Source organism: Rhinopithecus bieti, unplaced genomic scaffold (genome assembly GCF_001698545.2).
Source record: "Rhinopithecus bieti isolate Rb0 unplaced genomic scaffold, ASM169854v2 scaffold_31548, whole genome shotgun sequence".
NCBI classification, from domain to species: domain Eukaryota; kingdom Metazoa; phylum Chordata; class Mammalia; order Primates; family Cercopithecidae; genus Rhinopithecus; species Rhinopithecus bieti.
Genome location: NW_016814470.1, coordinates 3,852,125 through 3,869,612, shown reverse-complemented (window position 1 = coordinate 3,869,612; position 17,488 = coordinate 3,852,125). Strand labels below are relative to the sequence as shown.

Here is a 17,488-nt window from a genome sequence, read left to right as displayed (position 1 = left end):
AAAAAAAAAAAAAAAAAGTGTATATATATATATATATTATATATATATATTTGTCAAATACTCTGAAATAATTTTTTTGTAGAACTGAAAGACTGTATACCTCAATTTGACTCTTAAAGAAAGATGATTACATATTATTAAAATAGATCTCATAATCATATCATTAATGAGCAAAGTAGTGGTTCTCTGCATATATTCCAGCTTTTGTTGGATTAATGTGAAAATTCTAAGATATTACCCTGATTTACATTTGAGAAAAACTGTTACAAAAAGCAGGCACCTAAATGTAATTGTCATATTGATCTTTATAATTTTGTGTATGTATTTAAGTTTACATAAAGTATAGTTTCTTAGCTTGCCTTTGACTAGTTTCTTTCAGTTTGTCATGTGTGCAACTATACACTTCAGAATAAAATGAAAATATCTAGTTATACTTCATCAGGAAGTATGATTATGTTATAGAAAACATTGGACTAAAAACAAGTTTTATACTACACATCCAATGTGTGGTGTAGGAAGTGTAAAAACATAGTCTCACAGTGAATACACAGGAGGAGCCCAGTGCATTGTTCTGGTAGTTTCATTTGTAGTAATATAGCATGTTTTTCTCTACAGGGGGATCTTTGGATGTATATAGGAAAATGCCAGAACACGTCCTTGGAAGAATTGCAGTAGCAGTAAGTATATGGCTTCAGTTCTGGGAAATTTGAGTGATTTAATCCTTCTAATCAAGCTCACTCTTATATTCTCAATGTCTTTTCTTGTTCTTCAATCCCAGTTGGCTCCCAAGACCTTCTTGACTTTCTCCTGTTTTGTTCTTTCTTCTTTTCATAGACCAGCCCACCCACCGTCACAACATAGTCACACACTTATGTATTCCAACCTGTTCTAGTTTCATGTGTTTGCAGGGACCTTGCTGTTCTTGTTGACTCGTAAAATTTCCAAGTTGTTCTTTAAAAAAAAAAAAAAACTGCTTTTTTGTTTTGTTTTTACATTTTGTAGTTATGATTAGCATATGTTTCGCAAATACTTAAAAAGTCTGAGTTATTAAAGCAGTCTACAAGAAAACACTAATTTGTTAAGAACAAAGTAGTATTAGTAAAGATTTTTTGCAGTCTTTTATGTTCTTGGTTTTAATTTTTTCATCAACTATATCTAGAAATTTATTCCCTTTGTGATTTAAAGCAGTTTTTCCATATTCATGTATTTTCTATATACACTAATATACTGATGAAATTAAACTAACATTACTATAATGGTCTCATAAGTTCCGTATTTCACATTTATAATAATATAGGTTAAACAGTGTCTGAGAGAAGTCATGGGGTGGCGTAATAGTAAACAATTGCTAAACTAAAGGCACTATGATAACTTCAGTGGTTTATTGCAGAACAAAGTGATTGTACCATGTACCATATAATTAAATGGCTGATTTTCACATTCATTATGCATCAAACTGACAACTCAAATTCTTTAATCCAACATGGACACTTATTTAGTCTTAGTTCATTGTAATTCACAGCTTTCCTTTTTTCTTTCTAATTATTAGTGTGAACTGCCTTGGGTAATGAGAACTTTCTTTTCTGATGCTATTGCTGCTAAGTAGCTTCTCATCTACATGTGTAGGTAGATTAGTATGAAATTTGAGTATTTAAATCACTATTTTATATGAAAATAAAAATGTTTCATTTCCTGTTCTAATCCCAGGAGAGAGTGAATGCTTTGTGGCTTTTGGCAGTTCTTGGCTGTAAAGTTTAATAACATGTATAATAAAGGGCAAAAAAAGGCAAGGATACCAATTGAAAAAGAAAAAAGTATACAAGTTCTGTATACTCAATTATCTATGGAACTTGGCAAAAATAGAAATCTCCCATCTTCAGTAGAGAAGCATGTTCTTCCTGAACTTCATAAATCTTACTTCCCTCTTGTTTAGGGCATCCACACAAGGCCACCAATCTTTTCAATTCTACTGGAGTAGGAAGACTGTTGAAGTGAATAGAGTCAGCAGAAAAAATAATTCAGCGTCAAATACAGGGTTTGACTATTAAGTGAATGAAAATATGACACAAATTATTTTAGTGAAAGGCATTAAAGTAAGTGCTACTCCAAAGGATTGTTTATATTTGCCCTTACATTTTTTTTTTTATTAGGGGTTTTTCCCCCTAAATATGTGTCCAATTTCTCCAGCTTTTATGACTCATCAGGTCATAGTAATGAAAACTACTTACAGCTGGAGTAGAAGAAATGCTTTTAATAATTTTGCTTTTGTCTGCCACTTTTATAAATTCTGCAGGAGCCTGGGTTTGTGTAATGCCTCCAAAGTGTATTTTTTTTTTTTTAATGTATCCTGAATAGGCTACACATTTGGATTATCATTTGTTGCAGCTGACGAACACCAGATTGGCCCATGGCTAATACCTGACACTAGGAGGGTTGTACTAGTCAAAATAAGACTAGCAAATTGATGGGCTGTGGGTTGTGGTGTGTAAACTAAATATTCCCACAGTCTGATTGTGTTCCCAGTATCCTTGGTCGTCTCTCCAAAAGTGTACTGAAGATGGCATCAACATCTTTCCCTTGAGTTCCCTCATTGAGGCCAAGAAAGCACAAGGGTGCTATTGCCAAGTGAAAAGCAACAGAATCAGAGAGAGAAGAGAGTGGGAAAATCGGTGTATATTGAGTACTTCCTGTGCTAATCACTAATGCATGCTGTCTATACAAATATTATGTCATTTAGCCTTTACAGCCACCATGTAAAGTGTGGATTATCGAACATACTCTGTGCACATGCAAGATGAGGTTTGGAAAAGTTAACCAGCTTGCCCAGAGTTATCATCTAATTAGTCAGTACAAATTTGAACACAGGGCTGTCTGACACCAGACCCCTTGCTTTCTCAGTGTGTTCTCCTAACAGAATGAGAAAAAAAAAAAAAATAGAGGCAAGAGTGAAAGAAAGAGCTAGGCTAAAAAATAAAAAAAGAGACTTATGAATGAGAAAATAATGGAGCAACACAATTGCTTCAGATTCTTTTCATGTCTTTAGGTATCTCTCTTTTCCCAAATTAACTTTATTTTCCAGGGTCTAATAATCTGGCATGCAAGGCAGATTCATAGGTCCAAGGTTCATTACAGCATAGACCTCTGTCGACCTCTGTGATATGTTATTCAAATTTTCTCCTGTAAAATGTATGGCAAGAGAGTTCCCCCCCCAAAGGAATTTATACATACCTGGTTTCAGCCTTCCAACTTGCTCAGTGACTCAGTGGTTTTTCTCTACTATCCATTTGAATATGGTCTCCTATAAAGAGGAGTGAATGCCTTTCTGCCTTTCCCTGTCACCTAACACATTCTGTTTTTCTTCTCATTTCTGAAGCAGTGACATTGTGTACTGTATTTTGAGTGCTAATGTTGATTGAACTTGTCCCTGAAAGGAGGTGCACTTGACATGTCAAGGAGCGAGTGATTGACAACAGATATAAGTACTTTTAGTGTCAAGGCTTTGTCAAGTCATTGTTGTGAAACCCAGCCTACTGAATACCAATAATATCCTTTAGATTTTCAGTTCACAGATTTCTAGCTCCTTTTCACCAGAATTTACATGTTTCTAAAGGAAAATGTAGTGTATTTTGACAAAGAATAAGAATATTTTCTTTTTGAATCTCTAACAGAATGAATAATTTTAGCAAATATTATAAAATCAGTATTTGTTTTACTTTTTCTACCTGATAATCAGAATATATTGGATTGCCTTCCCTTACATGTTTTCTGAAAATTCATTTTGTATGGAACCAATTTTTAGTGGTGAGCTATCTTTAATGGATAGTTTTTATAACATGCAGCTAAGCTTCTAAGTTGAAAATTTTAACCCTACTTCCTCAGAACGGAGAAGGTGATCACCTCCATGCTAAATAAGATGACCTCGTCCTGTTACTCAGAGAGAAAATTGTTGTCATTATGGATGTTACTTTTTATAAACATTTAAAGAAATATTTTTGTTATGTTTCCTTCTGTGATAAAATTATCATTATTAATATTTTGATATTTTCTTGCTGTGTTGTCTTCCTGTCCAGAATACATGTGTTTTATTGTAATGCCAGTTATTTCCAAACTCTGGAAGAAGTCATTTGCTATAAAAATGTATACTGTTCTCTTAGAATAGACAAACATATACCGGAATTGATGAATCTATGTAAGCAAATCTTTCAGGAGCACATTGCACCCTTTGAGAACAATTAAAATATGTTAACCTCTGCTCAGTATTAATTGATATAGATTTTGTCTTCTAGATCTTTTGGAAATTGGCTTTCTCCCATTGCATTTCTTATTTTACAGTTGCTCTTAGGCTTCCTTGATCAACTCGAATCCTTGCATATTTAGCCCCTAACACTCTTCTTACCACTTTCAAGATATGTAAACTACTCAGTTACTTCTCATGGTAATGGTAGGTTTTCTTGTTCTTACAGTCCTGACTTACCCAGAATTCTCTATAATGATGAATACTTTTAAATCTTACAGTAAATTTTGACTAGTAGTGATTTGTTCAGTGTATCTGGTGTCAAATTATGAATAGTCAACCTTGAAATTGGTAAGTTCACACTCATGTGCATATAGGGTCAATGGTTATGAATAAAATGTGCATTTCCTTTTACAGCAATTTATATGTAAAGATTTTTTAAGTTTTTAATGGTGACCACTGATTAAATTTTCCACATAGAAGGGAGTACTTGTAACCCATATACTTAGGGTCATGAAAACAGCTTTTTTTCATTATCTCATTCAACTAATTACTCTTAACTCACGCTATGAAAGTGAAAACTGCAAATCTAATTCAGATGTTTGTATTTTCTCATTTTATTTCCTTGACCTGCCTTTTTAATACCTTGCCTTGTCAACATATATGCTTTGCGCCAGCCAGACTGGCTTGTGAGGACCATCTTGGTATACTTCGTTCTTTCCTACTCCAATATACTTTATAAATTTGGGGGGACCTTTTTGTTTTGAGATTATTTTAAACTTACAGAAAAGTTGTGAGACTACTACAAAAAATTCCCACAGATGCTTCACCTATATTCCCTAGTTGTTAATAGTTTACCATATTTGGTTAAAAATCTATAAACTTATTTTTTCCTGAAACATTTGAGAATAAGTTACAGATACCACGGCCTTTATCCCAAAATATGTTAGGTATCTATTTCCTAAGAACAAACACTTTATCTTACGTAATCACTGATTAAAATCAGGAAACTAGTATCGATACAATATTATTATCTACTCAACAGCCCTTATTTGAATTTCACCAATTGTCAAATAATACCCTGTATAGACCAAAGAAAAAAAATTCTGGTTCTGGAAGTCTAGGCTTATTCTTTGCATTTGGTTGTCATATCTCTCTAATGTCTCAGTGTTTGTCTTTCGTGACTTTGATATTTTGGAAGAGTATATTGCCCCAATACTTTGATTATATATTTTTACCTTGACGTAAACACTTCCTTCTCTTTTTTTCATTTAAGTTAAATCCGTTACTCAAGACACAACACCTTAGTAAGCCTTTCTGACTCCTGATGAGAAAAGCAGTTTCTATTCTACCCACTGCCTTATTTCATCAGTTGACTTTTTTTTAAATGTCTCTCCAGGCCAGGCATGGTGACTCCCACCTGTAGTCCCAGGCATTTGGGAGGCCAAGGCAGGAGGATCCCTTGAGGCCAGGAGTTCAAGACCAGCCTGGACAACAAAACAAGATCACATCTCTACAAAAAATATTTTAAAATTAGCAGGGTGTGGTGGTGTGCACCTGTAGTCCCATCTACTCAGGAGGCTGAGATGGGAGGATTGTTTGATCCCAGGAGTTTGAGGTTACAGTGTGCTATGATTGCACCACTGCACTCCAGCCTGGGCAACAGAGTGAGATCCTGTCTCAGAAGAAAAGTTTCTCCTTGGTCATAAGTGTCCTGACTTCAGAAAAGTTTTACACAGAGAAGTGTAGAAAATTAAGAAAGCCATTGTCTCTTTTTCCTGTCTGTCTCCTTGCCTGGCTTAGCATCATTATGAATTCAACACAGGTACTTCCAGATTATTTTATATACACATGCACTTATTTCTTTCATTTGGAGTACCTTATCTTCAGAAGATTATAAGCTCATTAAAGGTAGGAACTGTGGCTTTTGCATTTGGTTTTCCCGCAAAGCCTCACACAGAAATGGGAGATGTTCAGTAAATGCTTATTGATTGACAGAGTTTTAAAGGAAGAGTTAGGCCAGGCGTGGTGGCTTACGCCTGTAATCCCAGCACTTTGGGAGGCTGAGGCAGGAGGATCACTTAAGCCTAGGAGTTCAAGACCAGCTTAGGCAACATTAGTGAGATCCCTGTTTCTACCAAAAAAAAAAATAGCCAGGCGTGGTGGTACACACATGTGGTCCCAGCTACTCAGGCAGCTGAAGGGGGAGGATTGCCTGAGACCAGAAGGTCAAGGCTACAGTGAGCAGTGATTGTACCCCACAGCACTTCAGCCTAGGTGACAGGGTGATACCCTGTCTCAAAAAAAAACTGTTGATATATTTAAATATGGAAAGTTCCTTATAAAAACCATGAATGATAATTGTACTGTTTTCTTTTCCTAAATTTAGGTTGTTAAAGGCCTTACTTATTTGTGGAGTTTAAAGATTTTACATAGAGGTATGTGCTGGGCTTATAAGCTTGGGCTTAATTGGGTGGGGTTGGGTCTCTCCAGATACCTTGATTTTTAAAGTGAGTAAGTGTTCTGACATTTAAGCCAGCTGATACATCTGGTACTCAAAAGATGGCTGCTTTATAAATGTTATTTTCTTGTTTTCTCCATCAACTGCTCTCATTTAGATTATAAACTTGGTAGCGTGTTTTTGTGAATCACCTTTGTCAAACTTGTAAAAAGATATTTCATAGTATTTGAAAATAACAGGATCTTGTTTGTCTTACTTAACTCTTGTTAATGCAAAACCTTTGCTTTCTGTACAGTTACATCCTTCCTTCTATTAACGTTTCAAATAGTATCACACACTGTTCCTTAAGAGATTGCTTCACATACCTGGAAAGAAAAACTTTATTTTTAATTTTTTTTAAAGATGGGATCTTGCTATGTTGGCCAGGTTGGTGTTAAACCCCTAGCCTCAAGCAATCCTCCTACCTTGGCCTCCCAGAGTGCTAGGATTCAGATGTGAGCCATCGCGCCTGGCCGAAAGTAAAACTTTAAATAAGATATTGGTGAAAGCATCAGGAATAGTCCCCTTGTCCAGTAACAGAACACATGAGAGAATAATCAGATAACTGTTGAATATTGCAAAAGGAATCTCCTTTTGTTTTTTTTTTATGTTCCCAAAATATCTTAATTCATTTGGAGCAAATTATTAAGTGAGAAAGAGACTATATAACAAAGCAACTTCAAGGCCTAGTGTTACTAACAGTGCTGTTTAATTTTACACATCTGCTCATCTTAGCTTTATGTGCATTTGGGGAATGGAACAGCATACACATTAGATATGATTAAAGGAAAGTTTTTTTTTTTAAGAGTGTAAACTGTGAGATGGAGAAAACAACTGATATTTTCAACTGTGATGTCATATCTGTCACTACGGGTTGTTTTCTTTTGCGGTGGTTTTAATATCCTAGTGATTCCACATCTCTTCTGAAATCCTCCTCCTTCTTTTTAATGAGGGTGTCTAGATTTTGACAAATAAAATATTCAGGTTTTTGAAGGTATTTATTCTGACTAAATGAAATCATAAACTAGATTTCTTTTTAAAGCCAGTCCACTCCATTTCTAGAGTATAGTTGGTGCGAAAGTTAAGTGTAGGGAGATTGACTTTTGTTAGTATTACTTTCTCTGGGTATAAATAAGTGTGTAAACACATTTGGTGGATGAAAGAAAAATTGAGCATTTTTGACTACCAAGAGTAAGATATAACAATATTTAACATTATATAACTTATATTGTTTCTATTCCCTGTACTTTTACCTCCCCACACCCAGCAACCCATAAAGTGGTGATAGCCATTTTAATAAGAATTAACCCAATGGTCAGTTCTCAAAATTTTATTGATTTTTTTAAAATGGACATCTGCCATCCATTTGACAAAAGTACTAAAGGGAAAACATCCATTCTTAATAGCAAAGCTTTCTTTAAACGGACAGTGCCATGGAAATTCGAGTGTTATTAGAAAGTGAGTGTTAGGATCATCATGTACTCTGGGCATACAGGTTAATTCTGGCTTATAATGAAATCCCTCTCTAGCTATAACTTTGTGCAAGGAATCTTAGTAGCACAAAGAACTATGGTGGATAGGGAAATACATTTTAGTTATTCTGCCATTATCTTGATTTCTCTTCTTAAAAATTAGAAATCATGCTGATAAGTTGATGTACCTTTTGTATTCCTATATCTAAATTTTTTTAATTTAAATTTTACTCTGGGTTTGGGGAAATAACTAAAATTTTCATTTGAAATGGGATCTTGATAGACATGTTTCAAATGGATTTGTCTGGATCTAAAAATAATGTCGAGGATCAGATTCTCAGTATAATCACTTTATGATCACTGTGACCAAACTTAGTTGACCAGAGCCTGTCAGAAGCCAGTAGGTTGGCTAAGAAAGGGCTCTTTTGTTAATGATGGACAAGGGCTGCAGTGGTTTGACTGATGGAGAGCATAGAGGTTTCAAAAGGGAATCCTGGGCCTGTACTTATTTTTTCAGTTGGTGCCAGCCAGCCCAATTCCTACAGAGAATAGCCTGCTATAAAATGCCACTTGTTGTGAGAAGATATCTGTTGGGGACAGATTAGGAGCAGTGGTAGAGGGCTGACAAGTCCTCTCAAGGAATTTCAGTGAATGAGTGTGCACCTACATCTGTCTTGATGGAAAGACTAACGAATTGCAGTGCAGATGAACAGTTATGTCCCAGTAGTTATGGCCACTCAACTACAGAAATAAATATGCTGTGGTAATACACCTCATTAAATATATTCATATTTAGCTTTTGAGTTTCCCAGCTATTCATGGAAACTTTTACTTTCTAGACTTAAAAGCATGTGTTTTTATTGAAGAGTCAAAGAAGCCAGATGTCCCTGAAGACTTTTGTAAAGCATTGTAATGAGAAATTTACCCTAGATTGAGTAGTTGTTAACTTAATATTTTAGAGGTTTTGTCCATATTTAATAACTTGGATTCCATAAAATAAGATTAAAGATGCCTTTTATTTACCAAAAGCTATTTAATTTTCTTCTTGATTAAAAAATTGTAGCTTTTTAGATCAGTTCAATCAGGCAATTAAAGATCAGAGCTTTTAAGTTCAGCTAAGGCAATTAAATGGGTAACATACTTGTTTATGCACTTTTGCTATATAAGCTCATTGCTGTTCCTTCTTAAAAGCACATGTACTCATTTTTGCTTTCTCTAAATGAATGATGATGGGAATTCTAGCTGAACATGTGTCACATTGTCAAATCAAAGACGGGTCCTTCTGCAGCGGCTGGGGAGCCCGGTTTAGGCATTGTGAGAGGATAGTGAAAAGAAGATGGTGAAAGAGAAATACTAATGAGTGATCTTTACCTCTTCCTCCTTTGTCTTGGTCTGAGTACCTGTGTTCTTCTCTAATCATCATTTTCTAATGCTGTTCTTAAAAAGCAGAGTAGAAAAAAAAAAGAAATTGCTTTGTGCTTACGGGCACAAATTTCAAAAGATTAAGAAATGGAGACGTGTTCAGTATCTAATGAGAAAAGAGAACAAACTATTTCTCACATTTATATGGCCTCCTTGGAATACAGTGGTTCTGTATTTTAGCTATAGAAAGTGGATATATAAATAGTATATTACAGAATTTATTAAAGGTAGTTAATGGCTTCCAAACAAACTCTTGAAAACCTGGAGTCTCTCCCATAGTGTATATCCAGTGAGGACTGTAGAGTAGAATGAAATCTGAGCAATAAGCAGTGGCATACCTACCACCCATCCCGTGAGGCTTGTTAGTCTGGTAAAAGTTAGTTTATTTGATAGTATATTATGTTAATTGGAAATTGTTTTGGAAATTGAAGCACAGCAGTTGCTATTCATAATGGATCATCAGATGTTATATTCAATCAGGTGTTACTGTTGTTTATTTTGCTCTTTTTAAGATTTGGTTGAGATATATGTGCAGGGACTTCATAAACTATTGAATGCTAAGAATGTGGCATGTTTTTATTATAACCGTGAATTAATCACTTTATTCAGTTAATAAGAATACACCACTCCAAAACCAAGCCAGGGAGAGTGTTTATTATACTTTATATTACTGAGTCAAAAATTATGAAAATCTTTTCTCCAAAATAAACCAAACGTGATAATTCCATATGAGGACATAATTATTAAAAATGTTTGAAATGCCCACCAAATTAACCACTGTGGAAAAGTTGTCTTTATTAAAAGGCATATGTGAGAGCACTATAAGCATAGCATGTGCTGACTGTGGGTAAAAACAAAGAAAATGAACAGTGAGAAAATCTGTTAGGCCAGATCCGACATTACAGGAGACATCGCAGCTTCACTTCAAAACATACTTCGCCACTAATGAGGTGAGAGCCCTGCATATTAATAAACCTACAGCTCCAGTCATAGCCATCATTACCCACATCAAACATAAATACAAGATTAACACCTATGCCATTTCTTTGGAAGATGTGAGAATGCCCTAGGAGTAACTGCTCTGTCTTTCCCTAAGGATAAAAAATAGAAATGCAAGGGTAAGGAGAATAGAACTTAGATTAAGAAAATAAAATTGGCAATCATTCTGGAACCATCTTACACAGATGCAGAAGTTTATAGAAGAAAAAAAAAAAAACCTGTATAGTTGGTATGCCAGGAGTTTTTTTGTATATATGAACCTGGTTAGTTTCATTTACTTTCTCCAATAGGAGAACTTTTAAAATACATTTTGCAGAAATTCTGTAAGCAAACACTGCCCAAATAGATTTGTGTTTAAAGAAACTAACCCTTGTAGTTTCAGTGTACGTGTTACAAATTTTATTTTCTACCCTTGGCTTTTCTCTTTTATAAATCTGGCCTCACACAGACTTTCCTTCCAATTAGTGCTACCTTAGATACCAAAGCCAGTGTTAGTTTGGTCATTCAGCAATGATTTATTTTATACCTACTACGTTCTAGGCACTGTTCACAGTACTTGGAACACATCAAGACGTGAAACAAAAGATTTCTATGATCCTAGAACTCATGTTCTAGCAGGGATAGAGTGGGTTGGGAAACGTTCCTTAAACAATAATATACACAATAAATAAGTAAAATACAGAGTGTGTTAGAGGGTTGTTAGTAATAGAAAAGAAAAAGTAGATTGAACTTAGGGGAGGCAAAGAGTAGGTTGCGTATTAATCAGGAAACCTCACAGGGAAGATGAGTTTGGAAGGAAGGCTTGAAAGGGGGAGGAAGTAGTCAAGTAGATATATGGGGAAGAGTTAGAGTAGACACCACAGGATGTGCCTGGAGTATTAGTGGAACAGCAAAGAGGCCAGTGTGTCTGTATCTGAGTGTGGGGGACAAAGGTAGAATCAGCTGTTAGGAAAATGTTTTGGTAATTCAGGTAAGTTTCAGGGGCCCAGATCAGGGAGATAGTTATAAAGATGGGGAGAAGTGGTGATTCTGGATATATTTTAAATGTAGAGTCGATAGAATTTCCTGATGGATTGCTTGTGACTTTTAAGAGAAAGAGAGGAGTCAAGGTTGCTTAAATTGTTAACAGTTTAGTATACTAAAAATACTTCTTGCTACTTTCTTTCCCTGAAAACAGATAACAACAAGAAACCTGATAATATGAAGTGCTGACAAGAATACAGAGCAATTAGAATTCTCATACATTGCTGGTAGAAATACAAAATGGTACAGCTGCTTTGAAAAATAGTTTGGCAATTTCTTGCAACATGATTCAGCAGTCCCCTTCCTAGATATTCACTCAAGATAAATGAAAACATATGTCCACACAAAAACTTTAGGCAACTCTTTATAGTGACTTTATTCATAATATCTCCAAACTGGAAACAACCCAAATGTCTTTCAGCTGGTAAATGGAAAAACAGACTGTAATAGATCCACAGAGTGGGATATTACTCAGCAATAAAATGAGCTACTGATACATGTAACAACATAGGTGAATAATCAGATACTTCATGTTAAATGAAGGAGGCTGACTCAAAGGGTTACCAGCTGTGTGATTCCACTTATATGACATTCTGGAAAAGGCAAAATACATACATGGAAAAAGCAAAATACAATCTTCCATCCTACAGGATGGAACATCAACATCACTGGTTGACAAACAGTGGAGGAGGAGTTGATTGTAAAGGCACGAAGGAACATTTTGGTATGTTAGAAATGTTCTGTATCTTGATTTTGGTGGTAGTTACATGATTATATGTGTGTTTTAGCAAACAAAGACCTGTGCATCTGAAAAGGGTGAGTGAATTTTACTGTGTATAAATTATGCCTCAGTAAACCAAATTTTAAAATTAAAAAGTAAACCAGACTTAGAGAGAAAAGCTCCTCTTACATCTTAGCAGTGCAGCAGACACTCTGGAAAGAAGTCTCCCCTGCCAAAAGGACAAAGCATTCTTTCAAAGGGTCTTGGTGATTCTGTCATTATTTCTGTATCTTCATGGCTCCTGACAAATCCTAGCTAGGTTTGATCTAGTAACTCAGTAGCTTAAAAAACAGCCAGCCAACACCCCACCCCAAGAAAAGAAACAACCCTCGTGGTTTAAAGGATATCTACAATGCCAGAAGGAGAGAGACAGGATCAGAGAAGGGAGGATAGTGCGGAGAGAAACAGAAACTTGGAAGTTGCTGTTATCATTGGCACAATTTGAAACATCTGGAAATTGGACAGTTCTTTCCATTATAAGCCAATTTTTTCACCAGAGATATTACCAAGAACTGCGTATGTGCAGAGCTGACTTAACCTGTTGGACAATTTTAAAAGCTCAGTTTCTAAGAAGGAATAAGGATTTATTCGACATTCCCAATTCAGTCCTACTGACTGACTGCCTCACTGGGTGACCCCAGAAAGGCAGATCACTCCTGTTCTCTTTGCCTCTGTTCCCTCATATATACTATGAAAGAGTAGCTGAGTGATCACTCAGATTCCTTCAAGAGCTAAGGTTCTGGGTTCTGTGATTTCGTGGCTGAAGGAAGTGTGACATGTTGATAAGGTGGGGAACAAAGCAAAGCAGAGAGACATAAAGGAAAAGAAAGAGAAAAGGGGAGAATTTTCAAGAGTAGATTTTGTGATGAAAATAATAACAATAATGAGTATTTATTAAGTATGTACTCTATACCAGGCACTGTTCTAGGTGCTTAATGTATCTAAATTATTTAAGGTATTCCTTCAAAGGGGGAAATTCTAGGAAATATGAAATGTTTTAAAACTGAAGATAAGAAATTAAAGTATAAAATAAATAATTGAGAATTAAAGCCATGTACCTTAGCTAAGAAAATGCTGCTTTCTAAACCAGACTGATGTAATCAAATCAAAAGGCGTCTTTAAGGGTAACTGTTTTTAAAGTATCAGGGACACTGAAAATGAAGTATTATAATTAATAAGGAATTACAATAAGGATGTGTAAAGTCAGAACTTGGATGGAAAGCGAGAACACCTTTTTTTTTTTTTTTAATCTTTTTATTGTGAAATAATTGTAGATTCACAGGAAGTTGCAAAAAAGTGCACAAGACAGTCCCATCTAAGGGCATCCTTTTTAAGGAATGAATTTTGAAGAAAATTGGAAGGTGAGAGGTTAACAGTTCAAAAGAGTGTAGGCAGATAAATGTTATATATTTGATATTGTCCTTTAAGCGAAATCAGTATAAATTTTAAGATTAAAAATGTTATAAGAATATTTGTATTATATTCCAAAATTATTTTGTTATATTTATTAAATGGGAAAAGAGAAATGGTTTGGTAGAGGTAAGACTTTGAATTCCTTAGGAAAGAAATTTTGATGTCAAGGTGGTAGTTAAAATAATATGTTAGTGTGTGTAAGAGTTGGGATTTGTGGCAAAATAAATTAGGGAATGATTATTTTCTGGATAAAATGATTCTTAAACAAAAGAATTCTTGGAAAGCATTGCTATCAATAGAAAACTAACCTGATTAATTTTTAATGATTTATTAAAAGATATAATTTGCATAAAGCTTTGTAACAGTCTTTTTTGCAGAGATCTACATAATTTGTGCTTAACTATACATTATAGTGAATTTTGAAATAACCTATGACATATTTTTGCTTTCTGGAGGATCAAACAGTTTTTGTTTGTTTGTTTTTTTGAGACAGAGTCTCACTCTGCGGCCCAGGTTGGAGGGCAATGGCACAATCTTGGCTCACTGCAAGCTCTGCCTCCCAGGTTCAAATGATTCTCCTGCTCCGGCCTCCCAAGTAGCAGAGACTACATGCACGTGCCTCCACGCCCAGCTAATTTTTTGTATTTTTAGTAGAGATGGGGTTTCGCCGTGTTAGCCAGGCTAGTCTTGATCTCCTGACCTCGTGATCCATCCGTCTTGGCCTCCCAAAGTGCTGGGATTACAGACGTGAGCCACCGTGCCCAGCCCCAAACAGTTTTTTTTTTTTTTTTTTTTTGAGACGGAGTCTCGCTCTGTCGCCCAGACTGGAGCGCAGTGGCCGGATCTCAGCTCACTGCAAGCTCCGCCTCCCGGGTTCACGCCATTCTCCTGCCTCAGCCTCCCGTGTAGCTGGGACTACAGGCGCCCGCCACCTCGCCCGGCTACTTTTTTGTATTTTAGTAGAGACGGGGTTTCACCGTGTTAGCCAGGATGGTCTCGATCTCCTGACCTCATGATCCGCCCGTCTCGGCCTCCCAAAGTGCTGGGATTACAGGCTTGAGCCACCGAGCCCGGCCCCAAACAGTTTTTTAAAAGAACTAGTTAGTGTTTGAGTAACCTAAGTCAATTTAAAAGGAGTCATTCCCGGCTGGGTGCGGTGGCTCGTGCCTGTAATCCCAGCAGTTTGGGAGGCCGAGGCGGGCGGATCACGAGGTCAGGAGATTGAGACCATCCTGGCTAACACTGTGAAACCCCATCTCTACTGAAAATACAAAAAATTAGTCGGGCGTGGTGGTGGGCACTTGTAGTCCCAGCTACTCAGGAGGCTGAGGCAGGAGAATGATGTGAACCTGGGAGGCGGAGCTTGCAGTGAGCCGAGAGTGTGCCACTGCACTCCAGCCTGGGCAACAGAGTGAGACTCTGTCTCAAAAAAAAAAAAAAAAAAAAAAAAAGGAGTCATTCCCAGTAGGTTTTATGTTGCCATGTGTAATGATGAGAGAGCTAGTATGTGCGTACTTCCTTCCCTGAGCTCTGAGTGCGGCTGGGTGCGGTGGCTCGTGCCTGTAATCCCAGCAGTTTAATCAGATGGGTCTGGAAGGAGGCATTTATGTTATGCAAGTGCTAGTGTTGACAGCACCTTATCTCCTGTGTAAAAATTATTTCCATGTTGTCCTTTAAATATAATAAATATTAATCACATTCAGCACTATAGTAGATTATAACTTGTGAATGTTTATGTTTTTGAAAAGAAAAAAAGACTTAGCCCATTAACAGGGTAAACAAACTATGACTCTAGGTTGTTGATTTTTCTCCAGCTCTGACACTACCCACACAAATGAACATCTCGAGAAATTAAGCCTCTTTCCCCATATTGTTCATTCATTCTATTCACCTTGGGTGATCACGGGGTATTTCCGTCTTTGTAGTACGTTGTGATTTTCAAGAAACAAGAAACGCTACATGTCTTAAAAGTATTCTTTTAAAAGAATATGTGCCTAGAATATATAAAGAACTCTCAAAACTCAATGGTAGAAAAACAAACAATCCAATTAGAAAATGGGCAAAGACACGAAGAGACATTCCACTGAAGAGTATACACAGATGGCAAATAAGCACATGAAAAAGATGTTCAATATCATTAGCCTTTAGGGAAATGCAAATTAAAACCACCATGAGATATTACTACATACCTATCAGAATGGCTAAAATAAAAGATAGTAACAACAGCAAATGAGGATGCAGAAAAATTAGATCACTAATACATTGCTGGTAGGAATGTAAAATGATACACCTCCACTGCTGACATTTAAAAAAAAAAAAAGGCTAGACATGCCACTACCATATGACCCCAGCAATTGTATCCATGGGCATTTATCCCAGAGAAATGAAGACTTCTGTTCACACAAAAACCTGTACACAAGTGTTTATTGCAGCTCTATTCATCATAGCCAAAAACTGGAAACAACTCAGATGTCCTTCAACAGGTGAATGGTTAAACAAGCTGTGGGCATTTATACCATGGATTACTGCTCAGCAATAGAAAGGAGTGAACTCTTGATGCACACAACCTGGATGAATCTCCAGGTCACTATGCTGAGTGAAAAAGCCAGCCACGAAGGTTACATAGTGTATGATTCCATTTGTATAATATTCTTGAGATGACAAAATTATAGAAATGGAGAGAGCACGTTAGTGGTTACCGGGGGCTAATGAGAGGATGGGAAACAGAGGGAATGTTTAAAATGGAGCAAGACGAGGAATCCTCATGGTGATGGAAATGTTCTCCATCTTGACCCATCAGTGTCAATACCCTGGTTGTGATACTATACTATAGTTTTATAAGATGTTACCATTAGGGGAAACTGGGTGGAGGGTACACAGGAGGTCTCTGGGTTGTTTCTTACCATGGTAAATGTCAACTTTGAGATAACTATGTAAATCTCTAGTTATCTCAAAATTAAAAGCTTAATGTAAACAACAAAAGAGAATATATCATCTTTTTATAGTTGCTTGTATTCAGACTCTGGACAGCTTAATCAGAGAGGGTTGTCCTGGACTTAGTTTTTCTCTCTCCCATGCTTCTGTGGTAGGATTTGATCATAAGCAGAGTCATCCCTTTTAGGAAATCAGTAAGAGGAAAATTACCCTCTTCCATTCTGAAAATGAGTATCAATCCCTTTCTCCTTACAGGAGAAAGAAGGAAAGATGTCCTGTGTCATTCAAGGAACAAATGCAAATGGAAGAGGGTAGTTATTTCCCCAGTCCCCATCTCTGAAAGCTTTCTGCCTTGCAAGGGATTGGGATTTGAAGCAGATTGTGTGATGGTTGTGTTTTGGCTCACCAGTCTTTATAGTATCCATTAGGGTAAGCTTCTGTCCACCCACCCAGCAGGATGCCCCCAGAGTGTGGATGAATGTTTGATTCACCAAGCCCCACAGATAGCTCTGATCATTGCTTTGTCTCTGACACAAGCCTGAAGTCTAGGAGCTTATCAGAGGGAGAGAGAGAGCACCTGTGTGATGAATGATAGGGTCATTTCTGTTGGTAGAGGAATTTATGGCATTGATTGTATGCCAGTGGATATTTGTTGGATGAATACATTGAATCATGATTTTCTGAGGACAATGTTTTTCTCCTGAAACTTT

At 36.4% G+C, this 17,488-nt stretch overlaps 1 protein-coding gene across 4 annotated transcripts in view; it reads left to right on the top strand.

The window, feature by feature from the left end:
* The window catches only part of MAP2K5 (mitogen-activated protein kinase kinase 5), a 272,012-nt gene that overhangs the window by 116,714 nt on the left and 137,810 nt on the right, over positions 1-17,488 (top strand). For all 4 annotated transcript variants that reach the window (XM_017851086.1, XM_017851085.1, XM_017851084.1 and 1 more), the window contains 2 exons: positions 616-677; positions 6,624-6,672. In XM_017851086.1, the coding sequence (XP_017706575.1) occupies positions 616-677; positions 6,624-6,672 (111 nt within the window). The remainder of the gene's footprint in view (positions 1-615; positions 678-6,623; positions 6,673-17,488) is intronic.